The 19,283-nt window shown below is 40.7% G+C and overlaps 1 protein-coding gene across 2 annotated transcripts; it reads right to left on the bottom strand.

Annotated features, from left to right (window-relative positions):
* Window positions 1-494: 494 nt before the first annotated feature.
* TMBIM6 (transmembrane BAX inhibitor motif containing 6) lies at window positions 495-18,293 on the bottom strand. 2 transcript variants are annotated; one of them, XM_036890974.2, is made up of 10 exons: window positions 18,173-18,293; window positions 10,326-10,413; window positions 9,818-9,926; window positions 7,289-7,409; window positions 6,052-6,100; window positions 5,848-5,945; window positions 5,554-5,633; window positions 5,138-5,238; window positions 4,379-4,454; window positions 495-2,341 (listed from the first exon to the last, which is right to left on the bottom strand). In XM_036890974.2, exons 2-10 carry the CDS (start codon window positions 10,379-10,381, stop codon window positions 2,318-2,320), a joined length of 714 nt encoding a protein of 237 aa, XP_036746869.2. In that variant the 5' UTR covers window positions 10,382-10,413; window positions 18,173-18,293; the 3' UTR covers window positions 495-2,317. The 2 variants fall into 2 exon arrangements, with proteins under 2 accessions (XP_036746869.2, XP_036746888.2); XM_036890993.2 differs by lacking the exon at window positions 18,173-18,293 and adding an exon at window positions 17,441-17,582.
* Window positions 18,294-19,283: the final 990 nt, after the last annotated feature.

Here is a 19,283-nt window from a genome sequence, read left to right as displayed (position 1 = left end):
CATCATGAACATGACAACCAGACGGCAAACGTGCCACAATGGAATAACCCAGCAGTAATGCAAACTTTGGTTCACAGGCTTGTATTAAACTCTGAGCACAAGGATTTTTACTTTCCATTGATGATTCCGAGCACCTAGAGTACAGTCTGGCCACAACAAATGATCAAAAATGCTTGCAGAATGTGAGGTTTATGATGTTTTCCCCACTTTACATCCCCAAATTCCAAAATTTGGCTGCACACTGGAACCAACAATAAAGGGGAGGGGAAGGGCTGGAGAAAGGCCTGGGCTGTTTGTCACTGGACAGAGAAAATTCCCAACATCTGGCAAGTTGGGGCTCCAGAGCTGGCGGCTTAATGGGGGTTGTTTCTTTCTATTCACACCTAGAGCAGAACTTAATCCTGTCCCACTCCCAGCCCCCACTAGCAAGTCAAATAGTACACACATTCCACATTCAGCTGCAGCCTTGCATTTTAACACACACTTAACACCAAGAAAGGTTAAGGAACTTTATTTTTTACAAATTAAGACTATAGATTTTATATATTTCTGAATCAAAAACACCTTTGTCTTCACAGTATGAGTTAGAGAATGCAGCCTGAGCTGAAAACCAAGGAACTAGAAAGTTATAATTAGTGATTACTGTATTAAAAACCTGTTAGGCATTTTCTTTAAAAGTGGTTTTTTTAGTATCTTGTCATTCTTGGCACTGTTTCTAAAGAAAAACTCCTTTATCCCAAGCAAAAAAGCACAAGAAATGGAGTTTGGCTTCAAGAGATGTAACTCAGATTCTCAGGCCTAGCAGAGAATCAACAACTTTATGGGGAATTGCTATTGGGGATTTAATGGGAAGGAAGTCCCTTTAGTTCTCACACCAGAGGCTGGAGGTGGCAGCTAATCAGAGGGCAGTATTCTCTGCAGAAGCCAGCCAATTCTGGATGACAAGCCACTCCAGAAATACAGCCACAACCTCTGCCAAGGCTGACCGCCCTTCTGTGCCAGCCAGCTGATGGTAGCAGTCCACAGGAAAGGGGCTGGTGAACCCACTGGTATTGCCCACTGACACTTGCAATCACAAAGCTGTAGGGAAATATGATGTCTGGCAGGTTTCATCACCTGCAAGGCAGCTGTAGATTTCTGGGAACAGGTGAACAGACCAAAACTGAAGTACATCTGTAAAATGAACATTTATCTACTGTCTCCAATCTTGGGCCTGATACTGTCTGAGTCCAGGTGGGTTAAGACAAAAATGCACTTAAAGACTATTACAAATGCTACTCTCCAGGTCACCAAAGCCCTATACTGTTGATATGAACAAGAACCACATAGTTAGCAGAGATTTTGTTCCCCCTTGCCCCAATCAGGTCTTTATCTAGGTTTGTATGGCAGGATTAGTTGCAATTACCCCCAGAGGCTCAACCACTCCCCTTCCCTATCTTTCCTCTCCTGGAACATTTAATCAAAGCCATCTGGTGGAGGTCACTCAGTAACTAAGGTGATAAACCCCCTGCCCCAGCGAAAAAAAAAAAAACGGGAAATTGAGAAATTCTATCCTATATTTTACCATACGTCGGTTAATAAGCCTTGTCATACACACCTGACAAAAATCAAGTCTTCCCTTCGTGCACTGAAATCCTCCCCACCCCCATGGATGGAAAGCAGGCAGATTCCCCAAGGATCAGACAAGGGATGGGAAAGGGAACACATACAAATTCACTCCTTTTATGATGGCAAGGCCAAATGTTGTTTGCCAGATCAATAGCAACTTGGGCAGCTCAGAGCAGCAAAGCATCCACTCAAAGAGGCTCTTCCACTTTCTTTGCAGGGGTTGACAGATGCTCAGCTGTCCTGAGCCCAAGTAACAACAGGACCAGCAAACTTCTTTCCAGTGGAAAACACTGCCCAGTCCCACAGAACTGTGCATAAAGCAAACAACGCTGTGGAAGGGCAGACTGAGGTGGCTCCACCAAACAGTTCAGATCCACGTGGCGAAGGTCAGCATGGACTCCTCGAGTTTGCCCTCTGCAGGTCCTGCTCTTATCATGGTGGACTGGCTGCTGAGCACAGGAAGAAGCTAGGGATGGGGTTGACAGAAAAGGGAGTTGGGGGAAGAACCCCAGGAATATGAAGCCGAACTCCAAACTATATTCTGCTAATCAGTTTTTGATCAAAGAATTCAAAATAGAGAAAACCACAAAGTACAAAAGCTTTTCTGATGCTTTTCATTATCACTGAACACACCACCTGTTATGTGTGCAAAGAGGAAATGGTGGGTAGAGGGAGAGGAAGTCAAATTGGGGAAGGCTGGATGGTCATTTCACTTCTTCTCTTTCTTCTTGTCCTAGAAATGGAAAAAAAAATTACCGAATTAATTTTTGGCACCTGACATTCAAGCTAAAACTCCTGAGTGAGCCAATACCTGGCCCCCTTTGGTTAGAGACTGGAAGGGAACAGGACAATGAAAAGGAGAAATGCTCACTCAGCACAGAATTGAATCTTAACTACTCCACTTGGTGGCCCCATGTTGCTGACAGACTTCACAAGAAATAAGGATTAAGTGGTTCTTCCCACTCCCACGCCAGGAGTACCTGGATGGGCTGCCTGACCACTCCTGGCTACTCACAATCATCACAGCTCAGATCCCGACCGGTGAAGACTACAGACTGGCAGTCTACCCCAAAGGAACTAAATGAGAGGCCAAGACCAACTTTCCATTAGTCCTGAGAAGCATAAATCCTAGGCATAAACCAACATTCAGAAATAATCCAGTCCCGTGGAACTCCTCAATCTAAGGTGGAAGCCCAGTGGACTAAACAGGCGAAAGCCATGCTGGTTTGACTGAAGTGGGGCACCGGTTTGGTGCTCAGTCCAACCGAACGCAGCACAGACCAGACAGAGAACCACTTGTCACCCGCTTCCACCACCACTGCCCTGTCTCCTGTTTCATAAGTTCTTTCAAAACAACAAAAAAAAGTGTATGGCTTCATCTGTTCCCTGTTGCTATAGCAGACTGTTGACACTCAGTAATGGTATACAAAATGCTTCTTTGGAAACAAATTAAGAGTAACAAATGGATAGAATTGGTCCACTCCTGAAATATATTTATAAAAACTGGTGGCCAATATTAAACAAATGTTCTAGAGTATCTTGGTTTCTGAGTACTAACTACCATTAGTAAAGCCTTTAAATTTTTCATACAGTAGACTGTTTCCTGCCACCCTGAAGTTTTTTCCTTTGACACTAATCTCAGGGATTCATTTTTTGTTTTGTTTTTTTTGTGTTGTTTATTGAATAGCTCTTTAAGATTAACAACTGAGGAATGTATAGGATTCATCAGTGAATTGTGATTGCTCAGCTCTCTACAGAGGCTGAAAGAAAATCACACACAAGTCCTTCACTCATTTTACTTTTTAAAAGGATCTCAATTTTTCCATTTCAAAAGTCACCAGTAACTTTTCCATTTCATCTTTTTAAATTTGGAACTGTCTAGATCATCTCAACAACCCTTGCTTTCTTAAAAATTTCAAAACAATTAAGATTCTGATGCTGTAGGAGCTTATATTGTTATTAGGATGCTATTTGAGATTCCATCTAGATTATATCTAAAGATTACTTTTGATTTAAGTATTACTGAATAACTGTTGAAGATTACTGAATAACAGAGTTAAAAACACACAAAAAGGGTGCCAAAATAATACTTCATATTTAGATTGTTTCTATCTCAAATATCCCTAAGCACTTTGCATACAAATATCCTATTTTATATATGAGGAAATTTAGGGAGTAGAATAACCAGTGTCTCACTGTGTAGTGAAAAACTCCCTGAGCTGTAAACAGACCTTCTATTTCTCGTTTTGAATGTACCATCACAGGCTTAACATTTAACCTTACTGGGCCTCAGTCTCTCCACCTATAAACAAGGGATATGGACCAGCTATACTACAGACACTAACATCCTATGGTCCTCATCCTCAAGGAACTTTTCAACAGCAACAAAATGAGTATTTAATTTGTCACCCCCAGTGATGAAAGGGAACTTGAAGTCAGACGATATAAAGGCAATGGGGAAGTGGTAGCCTTAGGAAAGGTATTATTGAATCACCAGCCAAGCACTAGACATTGTTGAGAATAACATCTGGTGTTCTGAGCTTGCGTGTACATGTGCAGGTGGGAGGGATTCATTTTTTTAAAGAAGGATTGTTTTTACTGGTTCCTTTCTTTCCATCAGCTAAAGACTTCTGGTTTATCTCTTACTCAGTGGCCTGCCTTACAGTTACCCTGGATCTACACAGTGTGTGAGCAAGTTTTCAAATGTGCAGTATACATAGATTCTGAGCTCAGGAGCCATTCTCTTATCTTCAGTGGGGGGCTAACTGACCTTCTCATTCATAGCCAGGATCATCATGAGTTTTCTGAAGAGAGTCACAAAATCTAAGAAGAGGTCAATGCAATGCCTGAAAGAGAAGAACCAATTACAAATGGCACATCCCATTTTCCTTTATCCACAAAATTACAAAGGTGCAGAACATAAAAACCCCATTCCATGAGCCAGCTCCACCAACAGTCCACCATCAGCTGAGTAAAATACTGGTGTCAGATCCTTTTCAATTCAATGAAGCCATGGAGCACAGAGAAAAGAAAAACTGGGCTTTACACTCTGCAGAGGCCCAAGTCTGAACTTTGAATTACCACTGCTTATGAGACTGAATACTACATTTTAGTAAAATTATGTATTAAAAAAAATTATTTGTAGATCTTCCCATTGTTTAAGGTTTAAAGAATACAAAAAGTATAAAGAATAAAAAGTGAAAGATTCCTTTCCCTTTCCTGTGCCTAGGGATAACCACTATTTATAATTAAATACATATTATCAATTCAATTTCTAAAAATCTGCTGTCTTTCAGGAATTATGGGAGACTGTGCTATTTGATGCATAGTTCCAAAACTACAGGCATCTTACAGTCCCGAAGCCTGGCCACTTAAGTTCAGCCAGTGCCACCTGGTCCACTCTTATCCCTATTAATTTGGACAAAATGCAGGTCAGGCAAAGAATCATCCCAGAGATTCAGAAAAGAGCCATGGAATGGAATAGTATTCCTCACCCTTCATACTCGTTAAGACCAGTTTTCACACTCACCAGATGTAATCCTTATCTCCATTTTCAGCCTTTTCAATAATGAGTTGAGTATCAAAAAGGACAAAGCCACACATGACCACAAGCCCCATATACAGGTTCGCCTAACAGAAGAAGAATGAGATGAGGTCACCATGTGATAGACACCGTAGGGGAGAAAAAAACACCAGGATAACTCTTTTTGACTCTTGGTCACTTGAAAGTACATCAAATACTGACCCTACTGACATTAACCTTCATGGGAACAGAAGCCTATAGTCAAGCCCAATGAAACCAATTCCTGAACATACCTAGGCACAATTCTGCACTGCCAACAAGGGTGAGTCTTTTGGAGGATTCTTTGTCTATCCTGCTTTAGGGTTAAGCAAGGAAAGAATGCAAGGCAAGGGGTTGTTGGAAAGTTATGTGCAAACCCTCACCTGGAAAAGCCAAATGGAACCAAAGAAAAGGTTCCCCAGGGAAGACAAGAGCATCAGGCTCAAGGCTGACATCAAGATACCTGTGAGAGATGACAAGAAGTCGTCTTGAGAAAAGTCATAGCAAAGTAAAGCAACCCGCTTAAGGCCATTCTGTACTTTCCCCCCAAAATGAAGGCTTTCAATTTCAACCCAACAGTCACAAGATGTTGGCAGGGGGTTGGTAGTCCAGAAAGAGTCTTAGTGAGAATTCTGACTAGAGCAGAGGCCCCTTTCTCAATTTTCGTCCATACTCACCTCCCAGAAAAAGGTAGCTACGGCGCCTGGCATAGAGCGCACTCAGGGTGAAGCAAGTGAAGATCATTGCTGTACCCATGAAGGCGGTGGGAAGGATGCTATTAAAGGAAAAGACCAGTAGATTGAGGACTACAGGTATGTAACTTATACTTAGAAGGTATATTCATAAGGACAAAAAGACATGAGAGAGTCTAAAATAGTTACCTGGGATTGATGGCAATGCAAAATTCCAGAGCAGGGCCCAGGCCAACTCCTAGAAAATAAAAAGCCCCAAAACACAATTATTATGATCAATTCTTGATGAGGACCCTCATCCAAAAGCTGATCATTTATAGCATGGGTATGCACATGCCCTTAAACAGACTAAACATGCAGACTAAAATAATTAAATCTCTCTCTCTCCTCTATCCTTGTTTTCCAGAGAACATATACTCGACTGAATTATTTACTTATACACAGAGCTAGAAAACCAGCCTCCTAGCTGAAAATTACAACGAGCCCAGGAAGAACAGAGATTAGGAAAAAAGAAGCAGGCATACCATTTTTGAGCTAAACTGTAAGGCTGCACAACTATGAAGAGGACTGATGTGACTATAATGTGGGTCAGGTTAGGAATTAGAACACAAGAAAAGGATAAAGAGCAAAGCACTGCCTTACGTCCAGCAACCTGCAGTCACACAGAACTGACTCCCTTTGTACCACAAAAGGGCAGACTGGCTCTGCACGTGGACACTTGCCAGGAGGGCATAGTGCACACCTACATTTCTGCTACTCTGGCTACTTTCCTCTCTCCTTCTGAAAATCCCACCTCTTAAGGCCTTCAAAACCTACCTTTCCTGATCTACAAATCATAATCTCTAAATCCCTTCCTTCCTACAATTTCTTCAACACTGTATAGGTTATGCACATTCAGAACAAGTTGTACTGATGCAAATGTTGCTTTGCAAGTATTTTTATTATGTAGCTTGAGTCCTGTTTCCCTTAATGATAATTCTAGAAGAGCTGTGCTTTTTATTCTTTTCTTGAGAATCAGCAAAGTGCCCTGTAGGATAAATCTCAATGTACAGCTTTCATTAACTGATTGCAAAGTTCAGAACAGATGCTCCAATTATAGTCACCAGTGTAAGTCCAACTAAGACAGATTCTTGGGCCTAGTTTAGTCTCAGGTCTACTACCACTGACAAGTTATGCTACCTAAGCTCTTGATCTCATTCATTTAAGCATACAAATGCTTATGTTGGGATAAAAAAGTAGACATCACAGTCACTCGTCACAAGAGCTTATCCTCTGGATGGGGAAGCAAGATGCACTCAAATACACGATTGGATTGTACAGTGTACCAGAAGGGGTGAATCAGAATACAAATCTTAGGCCTCAGTCTAAAGAGATACTAAAATTACAGTCCCCCTACCCTCAAAATTAGACCAATTCCTGAACATACCTGTAAGGAAAGAAAATCCAGCAAGAAGTCCCAGTCTTTTTTGCTCAGTTTCATGGCTATGGGGTATTGCCATCAGCCAAATCATCAACCCCAGGGAGCCCAAGGCAGATAGCAGGCCAGCCTGTCAGATCCACAATGAGTAATTAAATACTTCAAATATCAAATTTATTTTGCAGGAGACCTTATTGGGCTCAAATATTCATCTGAACTTCCTATTTGCTTCTAACCTGGAAGCAGTGGAAAAGGCAGTGAGGGCTGAGGGGGGATACCAGAAAGCTTGAAGGAGGATTAGGACCACAGCAGGGGCTGGAGCCTCTTCTGACCTGGGTGGTCCATCAGCCACAATGACTCAAGTCAAACTATGAGTCTTACCCAAGAAACAGAAACGATGAATCCAAGTGACTAGTGCTTGAAACACCTTCTATCTGTAGAACAAATAGAAATGACCCCTTTTGATTACTTTAAAATACATACACCCAAAGAAAAATGACTGAGAGGGTGTTATAGATTGAATGTTTCCCCTCAAACGTGTTTAAATCCTGATCCCCCCAATGTGACGGTATTTGAAAGTGGGGGTCTTTGGAAAGAATTAGATCCTAAGTGCCAAGCCTTCATGAAGGATATTAGTGCCCTTATAAAAGAGATCCCACAGAGCTCCCTTGCCCTTTGTACCTTGTGGGGTCAGTGAGAACATCTTCAAATACACAGAAAGCAGGCCCTCACCACACATCTGCTGGTGCCTTGCCCTTGCCCTTGCCCTTGGGACTTTCTAGCCTTTAAAAGTGTGAGAAATATTTGTTGTTTAAGCCACCCACTCTATGGCATCATTATAGTAGCCTAAATGGACTAGCACAGAGGGTAAGAACCAAAATGTTAACAGTTATTTCTGGGTAACAGAATTATGGAATTTCACATTTCTTTCTTATCAGTCTGTTTTCCAAATCTCTACAATGAAGATGTGTTAATTTTCTAAGAAAAATAAAAAATTTTTAAAAAAAGCAAGTTTAAGAAAAGCCCAGGCCTTATAAAGAGAGAAAAATCATCAAGGATATATATAGACACTTAAGTTCCTTCCTTCCTTTAAAGATACAGTTGATTCTTGTTTTTCACGTATTATCTCTAAAGTCACTATGAACAATGAATTAGCAAATACTGAACATTTGTTCCAGAGGGAAATGTGAGCCTCTGGTCAAACCTAACATTTTTACAACTGATTGATATATAACCTTGTTTTTTGAGGGTTTTAAGTTTCAAGACACTTTATTTGATATATATGTTCATTCATTCACATTGAACCCGTGGCCAAAAGCACTATAAATCTAAAAGTGTGAGAAATGCCTGAACAAAGCTTATCTGGCATGTGTATTTTCTCCGGAAGGTACATCAGGGTCTTCTCACACTTATGAACACTTTAGCACTATGCTTGGCAAAATCACCAACAAAAATCATAAAAATGCAGAAAGTGTGGCACTAAGTAGACCATGCAAAGGACCCTTGTATTCATAGTACCAGGGTGTAAGATAAGGTATTGTGGTGCTTATTCAACCTCAGCAGGAATATGGTATGATGGGCAACTGAAGTTTTTTGTGCTCTACATATGACTGCAAATGTCTGCAAAAGCACCATGAGTACAAATTTTAGGGTTACAAATAAAATTCAGCAAGTAAGTAAATTCAAAAATATAGAACCCACATCAGAAGAGGATAACTATATTTTACTACATAACTTAAAAGAAAAATCACTACCAGAAACCAAAAGGGCCACTCTTGCCTAAAAGGTGGAATATGTTTTAGTCTAAACTCAAGGGATCAAAGTCCTAGCCTCTGAGGGGCTGCAGTAATTTTTCACCTCCCTCCCCCACCCCTCAACCCGCTTGAGATGCTTGAGCACAGCGATGGTTTCCTCAGAAGGGCAAATGCCAACACAGATATACCTTTGTACTTACACTAAAAAGGACAAGTCTTGGTTAGGGAAACCTTAAACTTATTGGTTATTCCTCCACTGTCCCTTTTTCTCCTACTGGCCAAACCAAATTCTCCCTCGACACAGGAAAATGAGTTGAAGATTTTCACTCAGTCATGCAGATACAAGTGTAACAAGAGAATAAAATGGGTCAAATCCTTAAAGGACTCAACCCTGACTCTCCTGATAAAACACAATCAGTGTTTTGTACTTGACGACTCCACAGTCATTCAGGGAAAAAAGAGAAAGGAGGAAAAGATAAAAAACGTCAGCATGCAAGTCATGCCTCTACTTGGATGGGGGCTGCCTGTATGTCAGAAGGATAGTCAGTGTCATTCAGCGTCAAAGTTAAGACATTCTTTTTTATGTATCTAGAGAGGGCACAGCTACCAGAAAATTTAAATGGCTCTACATGTCCTGATTTACCAGCTGGTTCTGGCCAAGTTGGGATCCCACACTGCTGAAAAGCGTTAAGGAGGGGCATAGACTTATAGCACCCTGTTAATAAGCTAGCTTCTTTCTAATGAAATCTGTGCCACAGCAACTAGGAGAGAAAATTACTCTTACCTGGATGAAATGAGTCACCACATGGACATAGGCCCCTGCAGCTGCCACAAACATGCAGAGGGCAAAACTGGCATAGACCTTCTTCAGGTGCTGCTGTGTGGAGGGTGTTCTAGGAAAAATGTTAATAACATCCATCATTCCAGGACCAATCTCATCTCTAAGCTAAGAATCATTTCCCTCTCTTCTCCTTCCCAGGGAGTATGTACAAATTATAATACAGTAAAAAAGAAAAAAATGTTTGAAAATAGGTTAACAGAGAATCTAAAATGCTGGGGAAGAGCCAAAAGCCCCAAATTATGAACAATCTAAACTAGAATAACTAAATGGCTTTCCAATGACCACACAGCAGGCCTTAGAATCTGGGTAGTTTTATCAGAGCTTCTGGATTCTAGCAAAGTTAACATCCTAATTTATATATACAAAAGTTAATTAAAGTCCTAAAAAAGGAAAATAAACCAATATGAAAGGAAATGCATTAAGAAACTACAGTCAAGATAAAAACACTCACATGTGGGAAAATTTTAAGAGGGCATCAAAGTTAATCTTCCTATCAAATATGTTCATGATGCCAGTGTCCGTGGGACACAGTCTCCACTCTGCAGAACGAAGGATAAAGGAAAGAAAGGTTATTTTAAAGATATAAGGACATATAAAATAATAAACAACTTTCTTAAAAAAACAGCAAGATACAAGTTTGGAAAAATAAAAGTCTAAAATCCTACTGCCATAAAACAACCATTTTCATTTTTATATATTTCCTTCTAGAATACATTTATGTGCAATCATACTCAACCATACTAAAGGGGACAGAGGAAATGTCCCATCTTCACTATTCCCAAACTATTTCATTACCAGCATTTGATTCTTGTCCTTTCAGAAGTAATTTGCCCCTCTCAAAGACTGAGAAATCTCAATTAGCAATCTGGTTAAAGCAATTTTACGTCACTGTTTCATGATGCTAGAGAATTCTCTCAGTAAATGCATAGAATCTCATAAATAAAAATTAAAAAAAATGAAAAATGAAAAACTCAAAAGATAGGCCTGACACCAGGAATTGGATTTTAAACATATACACATAGAAACTTTCCACCTAGTGCATTTTAGAACTCAATTAAAATGTATTCAAAATTTAAAGGGGGAAATTCCTCCATAAAAAAGGAATTTGTGCAGAAAGAATTTTTTTTATCTATATATAATTTCAGAATCTGGCTAGTTTCAGAATTTAGATAATTTCAGAATTTGGATAATACAAAGAATTCCTATATACCCTTCACGTAGATTTCCTAAATGTTAACATTTCACCATATTTGCCCTATCCCCTCGCTCTCCATTGCAATATATACAGACTTAAAAGTACTTTTTCCCTAACCATCCAGACACAATGTTCCCCTTTACCCCTAAATACTGAAGTGTGTATCCTGAAAACAACAACCACAATCAGGAAATTGACACTAATCCAATACTATTATCTGAACCACACAACTTACTCAGATCTTGCCAACTGTCCCAGTATGTCAGAAAGGGCATTTTTAAGCTGAACCATACCCAGGTTACAACACAACAATACCATGAAGTCGGGGTCTTATATTCTGCTCCATCCTTGTCACAAATTGATCTACAGAACTAAAACTCTAATTAAGAGCTTTTATCTTTCCTAAGTAATAGTCATCCAGATTCTTATTAGACCCACAATGCCCATTTCAAATCTACCAAAAAAGAGGAGTTGGGGGGATTAAAACACATTAGTTGTTTGAAAGAGAAGCAATTAATCTAACCCATTGAATTCAGCACCTAGCCCAATACTCAGCAAAATTAATGTAGGCAATAAAAGTTCTATCCCCACACCAACTTCCTGAGGATTCCTGGGCCAGTGGAGACATGCCATTCTTAGTGTTCACAAGCATCACTACCAGTTGTTTTCCGAGGCGCTCTTACAAATGAAACAATGACCAATGGCTAGCTTGCTTTCTCTTGACTTCCTCTTTCCTTTCTCGCCAACATCTCTACTCACCTCTTCTTCTGTTAAATTCTTTTCTTAAAGATGCATACAGTGAGAAATTGTAGAACGTACTAAAAGCTGTTGGTCTCACCTCTAAGTCATGGGGCTCTGGGCCCTCTTGATCTAGATGGTGCAATTATTGCAGGCTGTTGCAGTGCCACGCACAGCCTTCCATACCTGATGAGCATGTCCTCTAGAGAGCACACTTTTACAGGATGGCAGAATCCAGCACCTGGAAAGTCTTTGTTTAAGGCTTTCATTAACACCCCTAATGACATCCCCAGACAGAACCTGCAACAGTACTGTAGCAACCTTCAGAACCAAGTTTCTCAGTATTCACAACAACAATGCTTAAGCACCTCTTGCTTCCAATTTCAAGTGTTTAGAAAAAAAAGTCTGCGGGGGAGGGGTGGCAGGTAAAAAAAAAAAAAAAAATTCTCAAATCCCCAGGAGATTTGTTAGTCAGAAAGGGTCAACACTCTGTAACCAGACCACAGTGAATGGAAACAGCAGGAGAGGGGAACGGCACAAACTCTTTTCCAATTTGCTCTTTGACATTTCCCAATGGTTACCAACTACCTCTCTGAAAACTGTTGATGGAAAAACCAAAACCATCAAAGGTTGTGAGGGTAGCAAGAGAGGTCAAACAGGAAGTTCTCCATGGTTCAGTAGTGACTTGTGGTTTAAAAATCATACAAAACAATAAAGCCAGTTTCCCAACTTCACTACTGATCCTAAAATATAAGTGAAATATGTAACCATGAAATTTTCTAGATGCAAAGGTACACAGCAACTTTAATAGCAGCTTTATGGGAAAAAATGCAATGATGGATACATTTAATAAAATGACATGATGTATATATGGTATAATTTATTTCAGAACTACTAAAATGTGAGGTAGTAAAGTTAGCTCTTAAGAGTCAAGGAAATACGATAGTTTCTCTGTCTGTTCCAAACAGACAAGAACTAATGTACCGATAAGTAATGAGTTAAAACTTCTTACAAGTTTTGCTAGATAAACTAAACTGACCAGGCTTCTGTCTGGTCTCAACTACTTGTGCTCAGAAGTTGCACAAAAAATATATTTACATTTCAGTTGTCAATATGGAAACTCAGCTGAACAAGATTAAATTGCACTCATAACTCAAAAAGAGCAGCTCCCATACCAAAAGTATTTTCAGTCCCAGGAGCAGTCAGCTCTTAACAGCTCTACAAGTATTCAAAACCATCAACCAAGTAACTCAGCTAACATTCCAAAGGGGCCCCACAGTTAATTGAAAATCTGTTTCAAAACACATACATTAAAATGAAATATGTGTATTTTTTACAGTAAAGGAAAAAAACACATTGTAAATGGCTCAAAAATGATTCAGTATAGTAGTCCCAACACACATTGAAGCCCATTACAAATTGATTACCAGCATTGGTCTATCTCATCCTGGACACCAACTCATACAGAAATCTAGAAACTACATCCCCTCTCCCCTCCATAATTCTATACTCAAATCTAGAACAGGGAGATGTGATTATTTATATACACTACAATTTGTACAGTGTCTCATAGACTCATGGGAAATTTGCCTGCACTGCATTTGTAAATGAGAATATGTTCAGGTGTGGATCATAACTAAATTCGTTTAATTTGGTTCAGAGCCTCATTTTATGCCTTCATCCTTAGGAGAGCAGGAATACCAAAATTCAGGATCTGTCAAAATTGGTCACGCATATACTGCTAAAGCTTTGTAGAAGTGTCACCATTCTGTGGTTCCTGGGCCAGCCTCCTCTCCCAGAGCCATCCAAAAACAAAACAAAGAATTGCATAACTTTACCAAGAAGAACTTAGGTGAACGCAGTGTTCTGAGTTAAGTGTGCCTAGGGTCTGGTTTTGCTTTGGGTAGGGGAGAGGCAGTAGGGGCAGGTAGAAGACATTCTTGTCAATGAACATCTATGTCTTTCCGTTTTGTTAAGCTCTTGTTTTGTTCTGGATAACTTCCTTACCCTTGTCCTAAAATGAAAGAATATTATCAAAGGCCAAGACTTAAAAACAGAAAAATTCTCTACCATCTTATTCCAATACCTATTAAGGGTAGTGCATATGAAATATGGCCAAGTGGCCAAAAGCTATGCACAACAAAAACAACCGTGCATTTAGGATGCATTTTTAAAAAAAACATTCTTACCTTTGGAAAATCGAAGGCTGCTGACTGCTGGAGCCAGGACAAAAGCTGTCGCAGTGTATACAGTTTAACAATATTAAACCAGCAAGTCAAAGAAACATTGTTCACACATTTAAATATTTAGTTTGTGAATTATATTGCTCTTCATCTCTGTTGTAGTAATTCAACCATCTTGAACCATGTTCCCACCCACCCAGAAAGGACCAACTTGATACTTGAGAAGAAAAATCCCATGTGGTTAAAAAAGGTAATTTTTCTCTAGTTCTTTCTACTGAATAGTTTTCAGACTGTATAACCATGCACCTAGGATAGTGGTTAAAAGCATGGCCTGCTGTGTTTGAATCCTAGCTGTGTGACATGCAGCAAGTTCCTGGCACTTAAACCTCACAGTGCTTTAGTTTCCTCATTTGTAAAATACTATGTGTATAAGATTCCCTACTTCACAGGGTTGAGGATTAAGTGAGGTATACAAATAAAGTACTTAGAATAGTACTTAATACATAAGAGCAGCTCAATGTTAACCATTATAGCTACTAGTGTGATTATTCTCATGTCTTCAATGCATGATTTTTCCCTTTTAAAGTCTGGTTTTAGAGGACATGTATCACAGGCTTAATTTTCACATGCCCTACAAATTAACTTTTTTACACATTATTCAACCATCAACTCACTGCTAGTTATATCCTGAAGACTTAATATTTACCCAAAAGAGAGTAAAATTAAATTGTGGGGCAGAGGGGGTGGCCTAAGAAAATCATGAATTCAAAGGAATTTAATTATTATTATTATTAGCTAAAATGATTTGTTTAAATGGTATGCCTCTCCTATGGCACCTTTACACTGTACCTCCTGTCCCATAGGGCTCCAAGGCGTTTTGAGACAGCCTAATAACCACTAAGTGATAATCTGATGTAGTAGAAAATTTGATGAAGTTAATGGTTTGTTAGTGTGACGCTTTCCATGCCAACCCTAGGAAGTAGGTCAGTTTGGTTTGAGGAAATTCAAAGAATTCCCTGTTTCAACCAGGGCTAGGTTTTGATCATTTTAGATTTGGACCCTAGATGTTCCAGCCCTCCCTCAACCTGGACCAAAATGCCTGAACTACCTAACACTGAAACCTGTCTCTCTGGGGCACTGCTTCAGATTCAAACCATAACTGGAGACAGAATGCCTACTGCTTTCAATATATTTTTTTTACCAAACTTTGACACCACTGAATCTTCCTCTCTGTAACTGCAACTGTTTGACAAACACTGAATCCTAAGGCCAATGTCTTAACTACATAATCGTCTTTGAGTATAAACCAGCAATTGCTCCCCAATAACAACTTATTTAGCCCAATAAGAGGAGACATAGATCAGGACAAACAACACACCCATACAACCTCATCCTTCTAGCTCTTTTTTCAAGTGTTTAAGATTCCAGTTAACTTGATTCACAAGTTTAGTTGTAAGCACCTCGAGTGCAGAGGTTCAACCTGATTCGGCTCACTATCCCCCACACTTTAGCACAACCAGGAGTCTCCAGAACAAATCTAGACCCATTACTTAACCAAGAGTGTTGCAACCTCAAATCAACAATCCCCAGATGGCTCAGAGGCGAACCTACCTGCCAATTTCTACTTATTTTCTGCAAGTATCTACAATATTCTACAAATAACACCTGCTCTATTTAGCTTAGTTAATGCCAATAAGAAAATCTGTGTGAAATCATTGTAAAGTGCTAAATGGACATTAGTATGGACTGGACCAACATCAGAAAGAACATCAGTCTTTCTCTACTTGGCTTGAACACTATCTTTGGAAAACAAAAACGTGTATAATATAAACGCTACTCCATGAAATTTCGTTAGAAACTCTAGGGGAACAAAATAGGTTGGAGTGGAAGACCCTTCTACAAGATTCTACAGACACACTCAAGTAGAAAGGAAAATTTAGCAGATAGAGCACCAAGAGAATATTCTGTGTTTTCCCGTAGGAGATTAATACCCTTGGGTAGTTTATGAAATACAGTGAAACTCATCAGGCCAAGAACAGTACCTTTTATAATAATACCACTGACTACTTTTAGGTAAAATTTTACAACTTTCAAAGAGCTTTTACATACATTATCCCCTTTTATCTTCACATCAACCCATGAGGAAAGGGCAAAAATAATTAGCCTCACTTTAAATATTAAAAAATAAAGTTCAAAAAGACAGTGTATTAGTGGTATGAGCACTGCATTTGGAGTCACAAGTCCTGCCATCTCCTACCCCATAACTATGGAAAAATCGTTATTACCCAAGGCCATCTAGGCTTCCTCCCCTGTAACATAGGGATGATTAATTAACACCTGCTCTATTTAGCTTAGTTAATGCCAATAAGAAAATCTGTGTGAAATCATTGTAAAATGCTAAATGGACATTAGTATGGACTGGACCAACATCAGAAAGTTAAACAGTGGAGCCAGAACCAAAATAGGGGTGTCTTCTAATCTGTAACATCTGGTGCTCTACTATTAAACCTACAATAGAAAAGCAAGTTTTCGTTAAGGCAGTTTCAGCTAAAGGTCAAGAGAAATCTCACAAAAATTAAAAAGTGAAAAATTAAAATACTATGATTCCTATTACACTTTTCTGTATTTTTTAGATTTCTACAGTAAGCACGAATTATATGCATAATCAGGAAAAATACGGAAATGCTGACTGAATGTCTGTATTAATTTTATCTTTCCTATTCTTTAATGGAGTAAGACTTCAGTCCAATCAATAGACGGGAAGAGAAAGGAGAAAGAGGTACTAAGGTACCTTTCCACACAAGATGAATAATGGAAGAGGGAAACTCTTCTCCAAATTACAAATACCATTTCTCAAGTATTCAACCATTCTGTCCCTACTAGAGGAAAAGGGCAGAGAATCTAAATGCCAATATATTCTTGAAGCCAGAGTAAATAATATTAGACAAAGAACTTTAAAAAGACCACAGAAGAGTAAGTCTAAAAATTACAGAAACTGCATAAATTGTAAGAAATGTGGTTATGCAGCTTGAATAATTCTTGAACTGAATTTTGAACTACACATTTAACCAAAAGATAAACTAGAAATAAATATCAGTAAGTAACTAGGAGAGTCTATTTGCCATTAACTTTTCACCTTAAAATCTTTGTGCGTCAGGCACAGTCAGCTCTTCTACTGGGTTACACATTCACAAGTTAACTATTGCTAGAACATTCTCAAGACGAGAGAGATTTTCATTGGTTAGGTCGGTGACAGACTACGCGTAGGCAATGGGACCTAGGCTGACACGGGGGAACATTCCACACTTAATAAATACACAGAAATACCAACGCCTGCTTAATACCACTGCTCATACAAGTAGTCCAAGAAAAAAAAAACGCCCAAAGATGCCCTTCCTGAGCAGACTTTAAGACGCCCACAAGTCTCAGGCAAAGCCAAGAGCACCTCACCTGTCCAAAGGTAACCAATCACACCAGAGCTGAGCTGCCCTGTGGGCTGGGAAGCCAGGCCAGGCTCCGGTCTCTCCTCACCTCCCCTGTTTTTGGCTTCTAAGTAACTGAGGAGCCTCGCGCGTCACAGAGGAGTGTGACATCACCTGCCCCACCGTGTCGGGGCAGTCCGCCCGACCAGGGCCTTCCTCGAGGCCCAGGCGTCACCGCTCACCCAGAGGCGGTCTGGCCAGAGAGCATGCAGCAGAGAAGCAATCGGCGGGGTGGGGGTGGGGGTGGGGGACCACAAACCCGTGAGGTTTCGCTTTCTTTCGCTTCAGAAGGAAGGAACGGGGGACGTGCCCTGAATTCGGGAAGTCGAGGCTGGGCCAAGGGGCCCCTGCCTCTACATTTGGCAAAGAAGGAAGAGGAACGGCAGAAGAGGCAGACAGACAGACAAAGAAGGGGCCTTCGTTAAAACTCCCGCACAGAAGGGGCACCCTGACGCCCCCAGAGCCCCGGCAGCCTCTCCCCCGCCCCTCCCCCTCTGCAATACCGTGGCGCATGCGCAGTACTAGTTCCCTCACTTCGCTCCCCGCCCAGCATTCCGGAGTCCGTCGCCGAGCAGGGCCCCGGTCCCCGAGGATTTAGTCTGTCCGGAAACAGACTATTCCCATTCTTGCGCAGACAATAACTGGTAAACCCCTTTCCATTTTTCACTCCAGACATGCGAAGTCCTAACTTCAGACTTACGTTCTTAACGCCTCTCGGTAGCAAACAGACCTCGCCACACCGGATATGCTTCTTACTTTCCTACGGTCCGCTCCAGACCCTACCCAACGTCCGCCCCTGGGAAGCCCCGCCCCCGCGTCCCTTAACGCTTGTCTTCATTGGCCATTGGCCTCACTTCTGCCTTTTCATTGGCGGTACGTAATAAACAACTGCAGTTACTTCAGAGCCGTTTGCTAATCCTCTTGCGATCAAGATTCTAGCCGCCAACTGGCGTCGTAACAAAACGTCTCCGCCTCCTTCCCCTACAGAAGGCAGGTTCGCTGTCCAAACCCACCTCTAGTGGTGAAAGTGAAGAGGGGCCAGCCCCACCCGAGACGCTTGGCAAGTAAAGGAGCCCAATGATGCGTGATGGGATAGCACTGCAAAGTCGCGGGATTCTGGTTTTAGGTTTCACATGTAATATGTTAAAGGGGGAAGAGATTCAGGTAACACACAAAGAAAGCACTGTCACAGGGGCCGATATACCTTGAATCTAGCGGAGCTTAAACTTTGGAGTTGGAGCACCTTTGAAGGCTTGGCTAATTCTCCGGGAATCCAAGGAGGAAAAGGCCCCAATCTTGCATTTGGACACACAATGCCCAAGTGGTGGTCCTGGGGCCGCGGGCAGGGCCAGCGGGCTGCCAGAACCGCCTCCCCATCTGCCTGTTAGGGAGAGATTTGTAGTTCTTCATCGTCAGCTGGCCATTGGAGTTGGGTGGTGCTGAAAAGAACAAGGGCAGAGACCTGGCTGAGCTGTCTCCTCAGCAGCCCCAAGAAACTAAACCAAGGGAGATGAAAGGGCCGGAACTCCCCGACGGCTTGTCCTCGGCAAGAAGCACCAATTGGAAGCACCAATTGTGCAAGAACCACCAGTTGTGCAAGAATTTATAGTAAGGAGTTGTGAAGCTGATTTTTTAAAAAACTGCTACATTATCAATTTAAAAAATATTTTTGCTTATTTATTGCTTATGGCCGTAAAAATAGTACAAATTATCACATGAAGAGGCAAGGAGTGTGATCCAAAAAATGTAGAAAAAAAGAGCTTATAGTGGTTGTCAGGAAGTTAATAATAATGTTATTTTTCTAAATTGTG

Source organism: Manis pentadactyla, chromosome 10, assembly GCF_030020395.1.
Source record: "Manis pentadactyla isolate mManPen7 chromosome 10, mManPen7.hap1, whole genome shotgun sequence".
Classification (NCBI taxonomy): domain Eukaryota; kingdom Metazoa; phylum Chordata; class Mammalia; order Pholidota; family Manidae; genus Manis; species Manis pentadactyla.
This window is presented reverse-complemented; position numbering and strand designations above follow the sequence as displayed.

Excerpts from the sequence above, each read along its gene's own strand:
- TMBIM6 (XM_036890974.2), bottom strand. The coding sequence starts at position 10,381 with ATGAACATATTTGATAGGAAGATTAACTTTGATGCCCTCTTAAAATTT. Across the intron at positions 7,410-9,817 it reads TGGTGACTCATTTCATCCAG|GCTGGCCTGCTATCTGCCTT; the intron begins GTAAGAGTAATT and ends TGGATCTGACAG. Across the intron at positions 5,946-6,051 it reads TGCATTGCCATCAATCCCAG|CATCCTTCCCACCGCCTTCA; the intron begins GTAACTATTTTA and ends TTCCTTTAATAG.